The sequence below is a fragment of the Salvia splendens genome, chromosome 2 (genome assembly GCF_004379255.2).
Source record: "Salvia splendens isolate huo1 chromosome 2, SspV2, whole genome shotgun sequence".
Lineage (NCBI taxonomy): Eukaryota > Viridiplantae > Streptophyta > Magnoliopsida > Lamiales > Lamiaceae > Salvia > Salvia splendens.
Genome location: NC_056033.1, coordinates 8,726,638 through 8,745,576, shown reverse-complemented (window position 1 = coordinate 8,745,576; position 18,939 = coordinate 8,726,638). Strand labels below are relative to the sequence as shown.

Genomic DNA, 18,939 nt, shown 5'->3' with positions numbered 1-18,939 from the left:
ACATCCCTTGTATTGAAATTGTACGTATTTGGACAACTAATTAATTTTGTAAAGAAAAATAAAAAAAAGGAAAATATAAACTTGATATTTAATTACTACTTTTTAAATTGTCGAGCTTAATGTGACAGGTGTAAATAATGTGTTGGAGCTTTTCAAAATTAATTGAAAACGGAGAATAGATAGCATTAATATCGGAAACCGAAAAATTAGATCAGCAATTAATTTTTTGGCCTTTTAAGCACATGTGGTTATTACGTATTAACCTTATTTCTCTGAAATATTACCTTGACCTAACAAAAGTGGCAGCTAGTTTTGAAAAGAGTTTGGATATTTTACTTATGGTGAATCAGTTAGTAACTTTGACTAAAATAGTGCCATTTTGGTTAAAAACATACTACTACTAGTATTTGAATAGGACCCCCTTCTTATATGAATTTTTTCGATTTATTTGCTATTACTACGACTATCTTCTCTTTTACTGTAGTTCTTATCAATTACGGTATTTGTGAGAAAAAACTAATCCATCTAGCCAAGTTACATGTGAGCTATTATAATCTCGCTCCGATCAATAAAGGATGGAGTAATGTAACACCTTAGCTATGGACCAACGAGGAGGAGGGGCGAGATTCAAGACTTGTGCAGATAGAAGTCTTCGTCTTTAAAATAGAGTAATTCTTTTCATATTGTGTTACAGTTTATTTGTAAAAAATAAACTTTAGGAGTATAGACAAAAATTAATTAATATTTGAAATGTTATAAATCGAAATGTGAAAAAGTTGCTTAGAATCGATTAAGCTCGTGAGCCTTGAATATTAAATAACATAATTAAATTTAAGCTCAACTTTTTCAAAAGGGACCCAACTAAAAGTTGAGACAGTATGTATTTTGTTCGAAGCTATACTAAGATATTTTTTGTGGAAATGCCTTCATTGGCTATTTAAAAGGATTTGTTGAAAATAAGAGGCTCAAACTTTATCAAAGTAAAGATAAAAAGTGTACAACTTAATTAGCATATATAACTCCAAAAAATTAAATAAATATTTAAAAATAATGCAACAGAAATCAAACAACACAATAATGTTTTGTTAGATTAGAAATTGATTATATATTCTGAATAACGTTGGTTTTGGGAGTGGGGCCGTGGAGCTAGAGACTACGAGACAAGAATGATGAAGGATGAATTAGAAACGTAGTTAGTGGTCCCAAACACGACTTTATCAAAACCACTTTTTGCGGAATGCCACTTATTATAAGAACCCTACCTGCAACGCCTTTATCTATGGACACGTGTTTTATTGCCACTTGAAGAAACCCTCACGCCAAATTCTACACTTCTATTTCTCAAACACTAAGGGCACCCACAACGCGTTACACGGGTGTCCCGCGTTCCATCACGGAGGGACGGGACGGCGGCGCGACGCGTTGCGGCGCCCCGTCTCGTCCCCAGCCCGTTCCGATCCCGTCCCACGTCCCGTCACGGCGTGACGAGTGACGAGCCGTCTCGCCACTCGCCGAGGCGACGTGGCGCGCCCAGGCGCCATGCTTGACGCCACTCGCCGGCCCGCGAGTGGGCATCGTCACGCTGACGCAATAAATCATTTTTTTTTAAAAATTCAAATTTAAAAAAATAATAAATAAATAAAAATTGTAAACGGTAATAATTAGCCGTTTTTTATTTTTATTTATTTTTTATACTCTACAAATACTCCTAATTCATCCTCATTTCACACACAAGTACACATCTTCTCTCCCCAAATCATCTTCATTTCCTCTCCAATTTTCATCTAACATCTCATCACAAAATGTCCGCCACAATGGCGGACACTTCCCGCTTTACGCCCGCCCAGTACCAAGCCTGGTGGAACGGAATTGTCTTTATGGCAGCACAACTTGGCCTTCCGCCTCCTACAGGCTTTAGTGCACCTCCACCGTCTTCGGGGGATGATTCGCCAGCGGAATAGTTTTTTTATTTTCTATAAAATTATATTTTAAATTATGCCACGTTTATTTTTTTAGGATTTTAATTGTGTGTTTTTTAATTTTTTAACTTTTAAGTTGTATTTTTATTTTATGTTGTAATTTTATTTTATTGTTAATGAAGTGTGTTTTTTATTAATTGAATTTGTTGGGAAAAAAATAAAAAAATGAAATTGAATGAATAGTAATTTAAGGGACGGTTAAGGGACGGAGGGTTGCAGGTTCCTCCCTTAGTTAAAAGATGGAGTAAAAAAGTACAGTGAGGCCCGCAAATAGTGTTTTAAGGGACGGTATAGTGACAGCGTTGTGGATGGCCTACTTATCGGAGTTTGTAGGATTTTAAGTAACGTAATCTGATCAATTGATTTTTCAAATTCTGATATTTTTTAGTTGACATAACAAAACCTCTAAAAACAAAGAAAGTTATATTTATATTTGTATGTAAATTTTGTTAAATTTTGGTTTTACATAATACTTTTAAAATGCGTCTGCAAACTACGAAACTATTACGGAGTATTTTAAATTATAATTCATATTTTGTGGTGTATATTAATTTTTGTTATTATTATTACTTTAGTCTAAAGTTTACATTAATTTATTGGTTAAATAATAATGATTTAATCTTAATTATTACGTTTATTAATCAATTGAGTTTAGTTACTTGATATAAGTTCAAAACCTAACATTTTATTTATATTTTTAATTATATAATAAATCATGTATTAATAACTATATATTCCTAGTAATCATATAATTATCAAGAATAATATCTTCTAATAACATTACTTTCATAAAAAAAAGCCCTTATTTTTTTCAACGAGTAAGTAGATAAAATCTTTAAACTTTTAAACAATATTGAATATGATTGTCATTGTATAAGATTAGGTTTCAAATTTTGAAAGGTCGTCGTAAGTAATTGCAAAATTCAATAAAAGATTTGTTTAAAACTAAAAAATACTAATAATTTCTTAATATCATATTCTAATTTTTTTTCTTATGTATATATATTAAATATTAAACCATTTTCCAAGCTAAAGCGTATGTATTTAATTATGGTTAAGCACGAGACGATATACTTTGGTTGGCACTGAGGACACCGATACGACTTACAAGTGCTCTAACGGAATAAGTGTATACGGATTTTTTAAAATTGTTATTGAATAATATCTAAACATGATTAATTCCCTCCTTGTAGTAATTAGTCTGCCAATTCATATTCCATTATTAGTATAATTTAGTAATACGACCATCTCTAACCATTTACACTAAACTCAAATCCAATTTTGAGTATACGTCACACTAAAATGTAGTTTTACTCCAACCATTTACACCGAATTCAAAATTTACACCATTTTTGAGTTTTTGTCTCACAAAATTTTTGAAGTAACACCATATTTGATGTTATTTCACAAAAAACACCAAATATAGGTTTGAGTTTGATGTATGGTTGAAGAATATTTCTATATCAAAACTCATTTTTGGAGTATGATTGGAGATGGTTAGCAGATCATTTAAGTAGGAAGTATTGTTTCAATTTGGCTATATAAATATAGTATATTTGCAAGTGAATATATGTCTTTTTAATACCTTAATTTATGCATATTCATATTTAACTATATCAGTTTTTCTATTAATTTAATGTGCGCAGTCTCTTCTCCAATCTTAACAAAATCCTTCCACAATTACTTCGATGTCTCATTTTTGTCCTGGCTCAAAATACGACCAAAGCAGTAGTCACACACCACCACTACCTCCATTATCAGCTCCTCAAATTTTGAAATGAAATCACTTCAACACTACTATCATGGCTTTATCCGTCTCATTAGAAAAACAACGAATGCGGTTTGGATTGTAAAATTTTTGAATTTACTTTATCCATATTTGTATTCAACATTATGCTTATGCATATTTATGTTCAAGTTTTAAACAAATGCAAAGAAGTACATATATGCGCAATGGAAAGACATAGTTTGAGAAATGAATAGCCTCGTACAAATGTGTTATATTCGTATTTTCCAAATTCATATATTTAGAGGCTAATTAAAGATGAAGACAAAAAATCTTGCATCATATGCTTGGGCAGCTATGCTTCAAAATTAATTAGGTCATTACGTCGTTAGTAGAGACCCAAATTGTAATTACTTGAATTAGGTCGTATAGTAAAAGACCACTTAATTTAATTTATGTCCAACTTCACTCACCATTCACCATGGATGAAATTTTTGTCGGCAATTGAAACTAAAAATTAAAAATACAATAATCGCATATCGATATAAAGAGATAACTTAACTATATGGGCCCTTGTTCCTATTACTAATTGGTTTTAGAATGGAACTCATGGACTTTTATGAAGTTACTAGTTATTAAAGGAAGGAATATCAATAAGTTCCATTATTCAAAATATGTGTGTTTTGTTTGGGTTGTTTATAACCCAATATAGGAGTATATAATAAGGCCAAAACAACAGAAAAGAAATGAAAACTGTTTTATTTTTTTTAAATAAAACAGTGTCATGTTAATTTGTATGGGAGAATATTAATTTTGATTTATTTTTGGAGAAGGGGATGAGGGTCTCAATTATTGACATGTAGAATGAAGGTGAAGAAAATATCCAAAAACCATCTCACTATCTGGTAGTGTACTGTAACTATATTTATGTATTTACACCCCACCTGATCTCTTCCAGTTTTCATCAATCAGTTTCTTCCTCCTTCTAAGTTAGAGAGAGAAAGTGCAGCTAGCTAGCCCAAGTTGAGACCGACAATAGAGCCTCAATCCTTTTCTTTCCACTGTGAGTTCCTCTTTCAACACATCCATTCTTGGATCCTACACCACCTATTTTCTTACATCTTTCTGTTCCCCTTTATTCTTTAGTATTTCGCTATTCATATGCTAGTATATATTTCTAATTTTTCTGTATGCAGTCAGAATTCTTGTACAAAATTCACTACCTTAATTAATTAGCAAATTTGATATATACGGAATTATTCTGAGTGCATGGATGAATTCCTCAGGTCTCAGCCGGATTTCTAAACCGATCAAGGATCCCTAGAATAAAAAAACTACTAATAATCATAAAAAAATTATGTACTACCAAGGAATTGAATGTGACACACTCTATCTAATGAACCCTAATTACATAGACACCCAACCCCAATCCAACATGCTCTTCTCCAATCCCCACGCGCCGCCGCACCAGCAAGAGATCTCCTCCCACCTCTACAGCATGTGGGGCGGTGGGAACAATAATATTAATCCTCGAGGCCTCTCCCTCAGCCTCACGGGCGGCGATCATGATTTTCCGGCGGCTGCTGTGAATAATTCATCCAACACTATTATGATCACGGGCTCCAAATACCTAAAGGCCGCTCAAGAGCTTCTAGATGAAGTGGTCAGCGTCGGTAACAACGATGAGGCCAAACCGATCAAAGACCTGACCGCCGCTGCAAATAAGGAAGCTCCGTCTTCTAACAAAGGCGGCGCCAATCTCACGACGGCTCAGAGACAGGAGATTCAGATGAAGAAAGCTAAACTAGTTAACATGTTGGATGAGGTATGGGTTTTTCAACCTTCTTTTTCGCAATAACTCATATTTTTATTCCATCAAACAACTATATAATGTATATACATCAATCAAGTGAGATTCTTGAGATATGAAGAAGCACAATTCAACTTCAACATTTTCTGCAAAAGCCTAATAAATGTCATCTTTTTCTGTGTGTGGCTCACATTTATGCATAGCGGGGCCATCACTTCATTTTTATTATATATATGACTAATCAGTAAAAATAAGAAAATATGGCGAGTCAATAATTTTGAGCTTGAAAAACAAGGCTAAATATGCACTTAGCGTTGAAAAAATCGCTTATACTATGCTGATTTTGGGGTTATGACTTGACGCACATGTCAACTTTTAAGTGTCCAAAAAAATTGACTTGAGCCATTTTCATGACTCCGTTATTGAAAATTCAATAGCAAAACGTTAAGATTCAAAAATAGTGACATTAATTTTGGGAAAATGTAAACACGTAGGGATCATTTTTTCCCCAGATTAACCAAACTTGTACTTCTCAATTGATGATGAATAGGTCCAATTCTAATTAAAGCCAATGGTGGGATCATGGTCCCCTAACAGGAATTTATTGCCTTGTCTCCCTCCCTAAACACATTGAGAGGCCATCCATGTACAATATTTTTTTTTGTCATCAGAAAATCAAATATACTCATCACCCTCTAAATCTCTAATTCGAATATTAATTAGGTGGAGCAAAGATGCAGACTGTATCAGCAGGAAATGCAGATGATAGTAGATGCATTCGAGCAGGCCGCAGGGATGGGATCAGCGCGTTCGTACACGCAGGTGGCCATGAACACAATCTTGAAGCAATTCCGGTGCTTGAAATCCACGATTTCTTCACAGATGAAGGCTTTGAATAAGAGCTTGGGCGAGGTCCAAGGTTCGGAGGTGTCGAGGCTGAGGTTTGTGGCGGGGATGGGGCGGAACAATGCGTGGAGACCGCAAAGAGGACTGCCTGAGAAAGCTGTCTCGGTGCTTCGTGCTTGGCTCTTTCAACACTTTCTTCATCCGTAATTATTTTTTTTTTAATTTTAGTAGTAATTGTTAGCTAATATTGTTGAAGATTGATGTATAATTAGTTTTATTTGTTGAAATGCAGGTATCCTAAGGATTCGGATAAGCAAATGCTAGCTAAGCAAACAGGGCTTACCAGGAGTCAGGTATTAATTAATACTCCACTTGTATATATGCATGCATATGGGGTAGTATAATTTAAACAGTTTTTCTAGTTAAGAAATAAATTAATTTGTGTATGATAATAGATTAATTAGGAATTATATATATGTCGTCGAGATATATGTTTTAGGACATTCACAATGAGGTGCTCTATGCTCCGCCACATCAGCATTTCATCCTCCTACCCTTCCACCTGCAGTAGGATGCCTTATAGTCTGCCCTAAGCATTTTATTTATTTGAATATTTAAAACACTACAAAAATTAAAAAAAAAACTCCATTTCATTAAAATTCAAACATTATACTACGAAATAAAAAAACTACAAATTCTCAACGGCGGTTACGGTCCCAAACTTCTGCAGTCATGTCGTTCATGAGCTGAGCATGGTCTTGTTGGTTGCGCATTGAGGCCTGTCTAGATAGAACCTCATTGAAGCCCATCGGTAATCCTCGAACGTGGGGCGGGGCTGCCGTGCTGGAGCTAGATTCACCTTCATCATCGCCTCAATCGGTGACTCTTCCAGCCTCGTGTTCGACTATCATGTTATGCAAGATGATGCACGCATACATGACATTGGCGATGACGTCATTGTACCAGAAGCGCGCCGGACCCTTCACTATTGCCCACCGCGCTTGGAGCACACCAAATTTCCCGCTCCACATCCTTCCGCTCAGCCTCCTGCTTTTGCGCGAATAAAACTCTCTTCTCACCCATTGGGCAGCTGATCGTCTTCAAAAAAACAGGCCACCTCGGGTATATGTCATCTGCCAAGTAGTACCCCATTGATATTGGCGTCCGTTGGCAGTGAAGTCGATGGTCGGGCCGTTGCCATTGCATTGCTCGGTGAAGAAGCTGGATGAGTTTAGGACGTTGATGTCGTTGTTCGACCCCGCTACACCGAAGTAAGCATGCCAGATCCAGAGCCGATGGTCAGCGACGGCTTCGAGGATCATCGTAGGGTGGTTGCCCTTGTATCCACTGGTAAATTGGTCTCTCCACGCCGTCGGGAAATTCTTTCACTCTCAGTGCATACAATCGATGCTCCATAGCATTCCAGGAAAGTCGTGCGCCGTCTCGTGCATCTTCATCAGGGCCTGGCAATCCTCAGCAGTCGGCTTTTGCAAATAGATGTTGCTATAAGCCTCCACAACTCCCCTAGAAAAATTCTTCAGACACTCGATGCCAGTTGTCTCCCTGACGTGAAGGTACTCGTCGAACATGTCCGACGTGGTGTCGTAGGCCAACTACCGAAGAGCAACCGTGCACTTCTGCAACGGCGTAAGTCCGGGTCTGCCGATGCCATCTTTCCGATACTGGAAGTATTCATCACGTGCCTCCAACGTTTGGACAATGCTGAGAAAAAGATCTCGGCGCATTCTAAAACGGCGGTGAAAAACCGCCTGGCCCCACCGTGGTTGCTCGTCAAAGTAGTCTGCGAACAGACATTGGTGAGCTACGTCGTGCTCGCGGCGGACAAACGTCTGACGTCGAATCGAACGTGGGATCCGCACCGCCTGGGCTTGCTCCGCTGCTTCGCGCTCCATTTCGGCCAAGCATTCCGCCGCAGCTTCATGAACGCAATCGAATAAGGCTCGAGTCAAGGCCCGAGTAATGTCCTCCGAGGTACTCCAGTCGTCGCCGGGTCTCATTTTTTTCAGTGAGAAAGATTGGGAGTAAAATATTGGTGTGTGGAGAAAGTGAGAGATGTGAGAGAATTATTGGTGTGGGAAATGGAAGAGAAATGAGGGTTTAAATAGATAAAAATTTTGAAAAAAAAGGAAAACGCGTTGCATCGTCCGCGTGACCGCAATGGGGCGGACGATGCGTGTTCCGACGCCATCGTCCACGGATGATGTATAGGGCGCGGACGATGCATCGGGCATCGTCCGCAAGGCTACAGTGGCAGACGATGGCCCGCCCGATGCATCGGGCGGATAGTCTTCCCCATTGTAGATTCTCTTGTGACAAAATAATTGCATGCATATATATACATGTGGGGTAGGTAAATATATATAGACAAATTGTACTCCTGGTCCAATGTAATTACCCATTCTGCATGGCAGTGTCATAATTCTGAAATTTGCCGGCAAATGTATTTCATTAACCGGTTAAAAAAGTACTTCACTTACTAAATCCTGGGAAAATATCATTAATAATTAAACTTCTAAGCGTATGTAAAATTATAAATTTATACCTAAGAATAATAGTATTGACTTATTTATAATTTCATATAGATTGGTGTACAAATAATATTCTCCCAAAGCTCAAACATATTTTATTAAACACAACTAAAATAGTTTTGACCACAGTTTGAAAGTTCATTACTCGATCCTGTATTGTCCAATAATTGTACATTTAGGCAAAATCAATAATTAATAAGAAAATGAGTAGTAGTAATAAAATGGAGTATAGTAGTAGTAAGCAAAATCAAACACAAATACAATTATTTGTGTAAATACACAGAAATGTTATGCAATGTATCTTTTGTGACATCAGTAGTAGTTTCTTAAAAACAGTGTTGGCAAATGAATACTATGACATGAGTTTGATGCAGGTGTCGAATTGGTTCATAAACGCCCGAGTGCGGCTGTGGAAGCCCATGGTTGAGGAGATGTACCTCCAAGAAACCAACCACCAATCCATCACATCACCTCCCACGGCCGACCAGAAACCGCCAAATACTCTCTCTGCTGCTGCTGCTGAAAGCATCGACAGTTACGGGATCGGAGAGAAGTTGTTCGGGCAGGAGAACAGCTCCTCTCTCTCCCTAGGACTGCCGCCCTCTCAACGGAGCTTCCACTTCGGGACAGAGATGATGGATTGGAAGCCGTTTCCGCTGCCGGATTTCGTCACCTCAACTCCTCTCGATTAACTACTTATATACTACTACTCCCTATAAATTTTACATTGTAGATATGTATAAAAGAGTTGTTTGTTGAGTTATTTACAAATTAAGATGATATATTACACGTTAGAATAGTTCAATATACATATATATATATATATATATATACCTTCTCTTGTGTGGAAGTGGAACACAAACAATAAATTTTCCAACGGCCGGCAGTTTTTTTTTTTTTAAATTAAATTAATACTGAATGTATATATAGTGTTGAATGAATAGCGTAGATCTTCCAGAATATGGTTGTTGACTTATTTTTTAAGGATTTTTCAAAATATTTAGTACATTTTTTATGGAACCAGTTATAGCCTATATTGAGGAGCTGACATAAATGGAAAACTTCAAATTATATAGGAAAGAGAAAGACGCAAAATTAACACTAAAATGGATCCAAAATCAGGATGCTATGAACGAATACACTATTCACTACACTTTCACAAAATGATTCTCTCTAGAGAATAAATTTGATGCGGTGTGCCTATAGATTAGTTACCTAACTTTTCTCAGTTGATCTCAGTGCCAAGGTTTTACTTCCTCCGCCTGCAATAATGAATTCCGTTTTTCCTTTTCGCTTTGTATGCGAATAGGTGTCCCGGTACACTTATAATATCCACATACGTTTCTTAACATTTCTTAAAACCCGTGCTGAAAAGAAGTAAAACTCCTAATGATGGACGGATCGGAGGGAGTGGTATTTTAACCTAGCATGATCTAAGGCGGTGAAAAGCAAGCAACGACAGTAAATCGTCAAGGACTATATCCAATTTTGAATAAGAGAATTTTTATTTTTTTCTACCAATTGATTTTTGGCTGAAACAACAAAATCTGAAGCCTGTTATCAAATTTTTCACAGTATCAAAATAACAAGGTATGTACACTACAAAAAAACAAGCTAATTACCAAGGGATTTACTGACAACATAATTTCCATCGGCATTTACCAATGGATTACCAAGGGATTTGCCATTGGTAATTTTTCCGACGTCAATTCCAACGTATCTGTGACGGAAATTGTCATTTTATTTTACCAACGGATGGTTCCGTGGGTAAAGCTATTATATTTTTTAAAACAATTATTTCATAAATCATTTACCGAGGGGCTAATGTCGTCGGGAAATTAAAACTACTTATTTTAATTGTTTTGATTTCCGAGTATTGGTGTGCATTTGCTTATTCTCTATATGCAACTATACAATTACTATATAGTTTGCTGTATTTGATTTTTAGGTCAGAATTAGTGTTGATTTTGGGTTAAACTATGAACTACTAGTATACATTGCATTAGAAGCTTTAAACAAAACTCTTAACTTATGAGTTATGCATATTCACATAAGGTGTTGGACAAGCGTGTTTCTTGAGTAATGTATAGGCATTATATCTGTTCCTTGTTGCTCCATATTTGAATTCATAATATGTTTTAGCTTCCATTCTCTGAGTTCAATTTGGCAGCTTTTCTGAAAACTTAGCCAGGTTAGTTTGGCGTGTCTGATCAACAGTATAGACTTACAGGTTTAGATGATTGGGTTTACTTTAGTCAATCTATTTGGCATTCTCTCATCAGATACCTTTGCTATATGCAGGAAAGAATTCGACCAGGAAAGAACTGTTAGAGGCTAAAAGGATGGCTGAAGAAAGTGACAGGAAAAGGTTTGCCTTTTCTACACGTTCGTCTTTTCTGCTTTTGGTTTCTATCATATTTCTTTTATTTGCTTGGAGTCGGTTTCAGGCTTCTATCACAACAAAAAGCAGATAAAGAGGAAGAGAAAATAGCACGCAAAAGAATTTGTCAAAAATTGCAGCAGGACAAGGTACCTGAATTATTGCATGCCAGCCTTCCTGCAATTAACAAAGTCTCGTTTCTACCATTTCGTTGCATTATAAATAAATATTGGGGCAAAAAGTGAAGGAACATTGAACACTAGTAAAGAAATTATATTCCTCACCACACTAAATTGCTTTGTGAGTTTGTTTCATGATTTCACTCAATATTTTTGTGTTCTTTGCATCAGTCATCTGCCAAAATGGCTGAGCTCTGAGATTATGAAATTATCTATTTCCTACCAATTGAAACGTTGTTATTTCTTATACTATGTTTCCTTTCATATGGTAGTCAGAAAGACGCTGGATGCTGGGATTGCCTATGGAGGTTCCTGCATCAGTGAATACTGGATTGCCACAACAAACAAATGTATGAAACACTTGAATTTTGTGTCTCCTTTAGTTACTACTTAGCAGGTCTCGTGGCTCCTTACATATTCATATTTGTAATGCAGAACACGGAGCTAATTGATCCTGCTGCTTTGCCCGAAACGCCCGTGTCAGCATGAGAGAATGTTTAAGAACTCTTAAACATCAAATAAGGTAGCTAATCTCAACCCTCTCAGGATATTACTTGTACACTGAGAAAGGGATATGAACTGTTCCTATTTCTTTCATTTTTTTCCAAATGACTGAAGTACTAATGAATTTTTCTTATATAGAAAAAACTCAAATCTTACCATCTAGTTGTTTTAAAATCATTGCATCTGATGTGCTAGGATAACAATACCCGAGCTATGAGAGCATTTTAACCTCTCTTGATCCATGTTAAAAATGTCTTCAAGGATCCTGACGAGGGGAAGTTCAGAAAGATTCGCATCAGCAATCCTGCATTCCAGGTAACTTGCTCGTTTCCCTGGTGTGGTCCATTTCCCTCTCTTGAGAATGGAAAACAGTTGTAGTGATGTTGATGTGTGTTTCTTGGCCTTTCAACAGGAGAGAGTTGGCAGATTCGAGGAAGGTGTGAAGTTTCTTGAGCTCTGCGGGTTTGAAAGAGTTGAGGGAGGCAACTCTTAACAAGTGTTTATTTGGATTGGCTACGTCATGATCTCCATAAACATGAGTCTACTTCCATTCTGATATTTTTTTTATGATGGCAGATTTCGAGAGGTTTTCTGGAAGCTGCTAGAATAGGTAGAATCTAATATATAACTTGCAACGCTAATTGTGTTATAAGACCTGGTCTATTTCCTATTTGTCATAACTTGAGATTTTAGTGATGCTTGTATAACAAATATACCTGATTATTGGTTGATTTGTCCAATGCTAAGTCTCATTATCCTTTCTTACATTTTCAAATTTGAGTTGAAAGAATAAAAAGGCAAACAGGATTACTGGTTGATTTGTATTCAAGACTTTATTCCTGGGACTACCGTTGTTTGCAAAACTGCCGTATTTATGATGCAAAGGAATTAAAAGAATGGTGTGGAATTGAGTGTGTAGAAGATGAAGAAGACTCTTCTCTGGTCCTTCTTTCTATTCTTCCTATCGTTCCTCTTGCTTGATAAATTATTGTTAATTGCGCGTGTGCTAGAAAGTAAAAAGATCCGTATCAACCGTTTACTTGTAGGATTAATTGTGGAGCAGATTTGGGGATATCGAAGTAAATTGTTGTTTGAGAATTAATTATATGAATTAACTTTGCAGGAGTGGTAGGAGCTGAAGAATCAGATCTGTGTTGGAGATTTTATTTGAGGAGCAAAGTTAGGAGATTTAGAGATTAAAGTTGAAGTGAATATATAAGAGGTAAATTTTGTTTATTTTTATTTTGGTTAGCTTGGAACATCTCAATTGGTGGCTAGGCTTGGGGTGGAGCTTTGTTGGCGTTGTAGTGAAGAAGTGACTTGATAGTGTTGATTCTGTGCTATTGTATGCTCTTTGTTGATTTTACCATGCGTATATATGTTTTGAAACTTGACTTGAAGTGTGAGAAATTGTTAAGTGAACTTTTGTACTAATTGTTCATCAATCCTCAGCTAGCTTGGATCCTTCCATTCGAGATCAAATAGGAAATGAAGTGCAACAAGAAGTGTGGGGCCAAATGCAGCAAGAATTACTTAAGCAAAGACGCTAGCAAAAACTGGAGATGGAATAGATGATGAAGCGGTTTATGTCCAAGCAACCCCAACAATCAAGTCACACTCATGATGGTGTCGATGATGATGCTACTAGTTAGAATTGATGTCTCACAAACAAACTTCTAAACTCGATACTTTATGCTTCGTACGTTCGTTATGTTTTGACGAAAAGTTTTGAGGTTTATCTATCATGATTATTATTTTGTTTCTTATTATTTTATTGGTTATTGATTTAATTGTATAGCTAGAAACATATTGTTTACAGGTGTGGTAAAAAAACAATGAAACAGAGCTGATACAATTTAGCACATTACCAACAGAAACTGTTGGTAATGCCTAAATCCTAATATACAATTTCCAACGGACAACTGTCGTTGGTAATTCCCTAAACCCTAACCAAGATTTACCAAGGGAATTGCCGTTGGGAAGTCTACCAACGACACATATATCCCTTGATAAAAAAAACATGCGACTTGCCTTTTACTAAAGTCGAGTATCCCTTGGTAATCCCTTTATAACATAGTTTTCCAACGGAAATCTTGATTGGTAATTTGCGTGTTTTTTGTAGTGGTACGGCAATAGATTTCACATTAATTTCAAGTTGAATATTGTACATTTCAAACATATAGAGCAGGTGAGCGTATGAATCGTTGGACATTGCGAAACATATTTTACAAAAAAAAAATCCTGAATAACATATTCCACACAAACAAACAATATTAGCAATACCTTATGAAAAATACATATATCCATGTTGATTGTCCACAACAAAACTCTTTATCCTTACTATCTACCAAGTAGTACGTAGTAGATTATTTCCATAGGAATAATCCCTCAGAAGAAGAAACGACGACTTACCTTCCGAGGATATTATATTGCTTCACACAACTAAGGCTAAGCACTCAAGTCCTTAACTCCATTACTGTTGAGCACATTGCACACTAAGGCTAAACACTCAAGGCCTTAACTCCATTACTGTTGAGCACATTGCACCCTCTGGGCTCCGCCACCATACATATCTTCATCCTCATCATATGCTTCCTGACGCTGAGCCTGCTTCCTTCTCATCTCTTCCTCAAGGTTCACATCACGCAGAGTCGTCTCCTCACACTCATCCAGTTCCATGTCAGTAAGCTGTGACTGAGGCTTTGGTGGGAGTACTTTCGCCAGTCCCTGGACTTGGTCTGGACTTAACGAATCTGGAAACTCAACATTGAAATGAATATACAGTTTGCCCTTCATGAATGATCTCCTATATATAGGCATTCCTTCATCATTGATTGCCTTGTAAGAATCTGCATAAGTAGAACATACAAAGATGAGAACAATAACTAGACTGCCTACAATTTATAAAAAAAAAACTGACCAGGCTTCAAAACGTCTCCAGGGTGTGACTTGATAAGAAGCTGCCTGCCATCCAAATGCGTCAGTATATACTGGAAGCCACACAGTGCCTCGGTGAGTGACAATGTGCGCTCGACAAAAAGATCATCACCCTTCCTCTGAAATTTAGGATGTTCCTTCTGCTGGAGCACAAAAACTATGTCTCCAGTGACCATATCAGGCTGCAAAGAAATGACAAGTGAGTTAGCAAGTTAACATTAATACTCCAATGCACTACAAAACTATGCAAAAGAAATGTTGATCTGAGGCAATCATACCGCCTCATCAGCCTCCCCAGGGAATGTAACTTTTTGCCCATTCTGCATGCCCTTCTCAACATGGACTTCCAAGACTTTCTTTTCCTGAACCACCTTCTCACCTTTGCATTGAGGGCACCGATCTCTATCACTTATAGTCTCTCCTGTCCCTTTGCATTGATTGCAAGGATGCTGCATCTGCTGAATCATACCTGGGCCAAGCTGCCTAATTGTTACCTTCATACCATTGCCTTGACATCCTGAGCATGTTGTTGATGCTCCAGATTTTGAACCCTTCCTGTAGAGTGTAGAGAAGAAATAAAGCAAATGATGATTGTCCAACAAGGGAGATAGAATGTTTGCACAGAAAAATTAAGATAGGCACAAACAAACTAAGGAGATAACTCACCCTTTACACTTTGAGCAGAGAACATTGCGTGACAGAGAAAGCTTCTTGCTGGTCCCTAGATACAAATCCTCAAGAGAAACCTTCAGTGGATGTACTACATCCTCTCCCCTTCTTTGCCTTCGGCCCCTCCTACTACCACCACCTGCAGCAAACAGAATTGAGTTCTATTGTAATAGAGAAAAAGCATCACAGTAAGGACATATGAACATTATCAGAATATAAGATATGATTTCAAATACATCAAAAGGGTAGCAACTTTGAATGCCTAACCTCCAAATGAGCTACCACCAAAAAAGGATGAGAAGATGTCAAATGGGTCGTGCATGTCACCACCCCCACCCATTCCTTCTTTCAGTGCATCTTCACCATATTGGTCGTAGATTTCACGTTTCTCAGGATCACTTAGGACCTCATAAGCATGAGCAAGCTCCTTGAACTGCAAATGGAACAATTTTAGTAGGGATTAGTTTAACAATAAAGACAAGTTTAAGATCAAACCACAAGATAATGGAAGCATAAGTAAATAGCATTGGCATACAGCTAATGCTCAAATTGAAATCTCATGGTCATTAAAATTAAGAAATAATAGCATCCCAGGCTTAAATGACCATAAACTGTAACAAAAATACAACAATATCCTACCAAAAGATTGCCTAAGAGATGCGTAAACAAGATCAGTTAAAAAGACTTTAAGATCACCCTACAAGATGAAGGAAGCATAAGTAAATAGCACTGCCGCACATCTAGTGCTCACATTAAAATCAAGAAAAAATAGCATGTCAGGTTTTAATGACCATAAACTGTAAAGCAATAGGTAACAACAAAAATATAACAATATCCTATTACCTAAGAGATACGTGCACATAATGGCATACCATAATTGAATAGCAACCATATTGCAACACTTAGTTTGCCAAAACCCACTAGTTAATTTAACATGCGAAAGATTGGTTTATAGTTCACATTGAAGAAGAGACTGAATCAGTGATAAACTTGAACTAAAAAAATCTTACAGCAAGTGATCCGAAAATAGAATATGTTATCAGACAAACGTTGAGCAAAACTATCATAAGAAGCTCAGTGACTGTTAACAGTTTGAACAAAAGGCCAACTTTTGTCTGTTTTCTTGAACAAGAATCCTTTGGGACAAATTTAACTAATGATCAAATCTCTCTCAAGACCCTCGTAACTTATTCCAAACTGTACAACACTCAAGCCAAAAAGGAAACATGTAACTGAAGGCAATAGACATTTGCTGTGACAATTTCATGGACTCTTGATACTTTAGTGGCATATACAATGAGAACGGAGAAAAAGGCAAAAACTTGATACGATATGTTCTATTTCAAAGAGTGGCTATCTTGTGAGAGTGAGAAAAATGTTCCACTCTTATTGAGGTACAGGATGGGTGATCTTTTGAGAGTGAGAGGATACTTAGATTTTGAATTATGAAACTGATAAAATGCCCAAAAAAATCTGTAACTGACCAAAAACTTCAACTGAGTACTTAATTATTGGACGGGCACTTCTTTATGGTGCAGTCGGATACTTGGTTAGTTGGATGGAGAATTTAATTTCTACCAAAAAACGTATTTTTTCAAATTCAATTACTGAATTATTTATATAATTTACAAATTCAAGCCTACGAATATATGTCTCTCTTACTTGATCCTGTGCGATGATTATTATTACTCCATTTATTATTATTGCGTGTATTTCCTACACAAGAATAAGAACCTTTAAGGATGTACAATCCAGCTTTCCCTATAGATCAACTGAGGTCATTCCAATATTCTAGCTTTCAATTAGTACATACTACTAGCATTTAATTGAAGGATCGATCACAATTCAAAGATGATCAAGCCTAAATCCAATGCATAGTGTCTTCGATTAAACAAAATGTTAGAAATCAAACAAATAGGGCATTTACCCCAAATTAAGCATCGGTAGTAATCCGATCAAAAGACGGAAACACAAGACGAATCCAGAATACAAAATCAGCGAAGAATTGATAAAAGAAAGAAGGATGAATACCTTCTCAGGATCACCGCCTTTGTCAGGATGGTTCTTGATGGCTGCTTTCTTGTAGGCCTTCTTGAGATCATCGGGCGAGGCCGTCTTGGGGACCCCTAGAACCTCATAGTACTTGGAGTTGTCGCTTTTCTTGGGCGCTCTCCCAAACATCTTTCCGATCAAATTCGCGCAGATCGACGACTATACGTATAGGCTGTACGTATAGAAGCGATTGCGAGTGAGAGCAAAAGAGGAGACTTTGAAAGGGTTTCTCCGATTATATATAGGTCTTGTTTGGCGGTCGCCCATTACTCTCAACCTATCTTGGCCGTTCGATTTGATCTCATCGTTTTACACTTACCTAATAATAATATTACAGAATTTGTGCTTATGGAAATTTTCTTTTTAAATATTTCATGTTATTTATTTTTTCAATTAAGTTTTTATAAATTATTTATAGATGAAGTCTCGCAAATTATTATATGTAAAATTTAAAATAACGTGTATATAATATTGAATATATAGATTTGTCAAAAGGCAATTGACAAAGTGGGTAATATTTATTAATCCTTGTTTGGCAGTGTCATGCTTGTTATTGCATTCAATTATGTCTTCAACGAGATCAAATTCTATTGTGCGTCAACTATGATCAGTCGGAATCTAATTTCAGTACAACAAATAGTTGTTTTGAACTAGATAACTCTTGATAAAGTACGTTAGTTAAATTAAATCAACAAGTTTAATTAATTAATAAATAATATTGAATTATGCTTAATTTAGTATTGAGCTGAGTTATAAACTCATTCCACCTCATAGAAATAGATCATTTGGGAACGACACTAGTTTGATTAGTAATTGGTAAAGTAATAAATGAGATATAAAATGTATATTTGAGATACTAGTGTAAGTGTATTGTGAGGCCTATAAATGATAAAGTAAAATATAAGGAAAAAATGTTTTCATAAATGAATATAGCTTATTTATATTGGGCGGATTGAAAATGAAATTGAGGTTATTTCTATGGAATGCTTGCATTAATTTTCAACAATGCTACAATATTTATTGAGTTACAATTAAAATGAGGATCAATTTAGTTCATATAGTTAGCTCGACGGGTAAGCCCAAGCTCAAACCCTTTTAGTCCATGACTTAGTTTGATATCTAATTAGCTAATAGAAAAACAATGAAAATTATGTGTTAAAATATCATGGGCAAGAACACTGCAAGTTATTTCAAAAATGCTACTGACATTACTCCTGTCTCCGCTCCATTGATTTTGTAACCAATGTAATCAATTGTACCATCAATTTTCTACTAATTACGGTGCTAAACACTCAAAAGCTTTGATTT

At 36.5% G+C, this 18,939-nt stretch overlaps 2 protein-coding genes and 1 long non-coding RNA gene across 9 annotated transcripts; 2 read left to right on the top strand and 1 right to left on the bottom strand.

The window, feature by feature from the left end:
- The first annotated feature begins 4,643 nt into the window (after nt 1-4,643).
- Nucleotides 4,644-9,704, top strand: LOC121787108 (BEL1-like homeodomain protein 1). The gene is made up of 5 exons (XM_042185733.1): nt 4,644-4,768; nt 4,992-5,530; nt 6,239-6,564; nt 6,654-6,714; nt 9,285-9,704. The coding sequence occupies exons 2-5, from the start codon at nt 5,063-5,065 to the stop codon at nt 9,600-9,602; spliced, it is 1,173 nt and encodes a 390-aa protein (XP_042041667.1). The 5' UTR covers nt 4,644-4,768; nt 4,992-5,062; the 3' UTR covers nt 9,603-9,704.
- A 1,541-nt stretch (nt 9,705-11,245) lies between these two features.
- Nucleotides 11,246-13,742, top strand: LOC121768194. Of its 7 annotated transcripts, none has more exons than XR_006043311.1 (8): nt 11,246-11,278; nt 11,358-11,439; nt 11,746-11,819; nt 11,905-11,992; nt 12,169-12,288; nt 12,386-12,583; nt 13,097-13,195; nt 13,426-13,742. It is a non-coding gene; the product is annotated as an uncharacterized LOC121768194 (long non-coding RNA). The 7 variants fall into 7 exon arrangements; XR_006043309.1 differs by having other exon boundaries at nt 11,262-11,278; nt 11,742-11,819; XR_006043310.1 differs by lacking the exon at nt 11,246-11,278 and having other exon boundaries at nt 11,318-11,439.
- A 484-nt stretch (nt 13,743-14,226) lies between these two features.
- On the bottom strand, nt 14,227-17,852 carry LOC121787100 (dnaJ protein homolog). The gene is made up of 6 exons (XM_042185720.1): nt 17,611-17,852; nt 15,847-16,012; nt 15,577-15,718; nt 15,189-15,465; nt 14,894-15,092; nt 14,227-14,822 (listed from the first exon to the last, which is right to left on the bottom strand). The coding sequence occupies exons 1-6, from the start codon at nt 17,758-17,760 to the stop codon at nt 14,500-14,502; spliced, it is 1,257 nt and encodes a 418-aa protein (XP_042041654.1). The 5' UTR covers nt 17,761-17,852; the 3' UTR covers nt 14,227-14,499.
- Nucleotides 17,853-18,939: the final 1,087 nt, after the last annotated feature.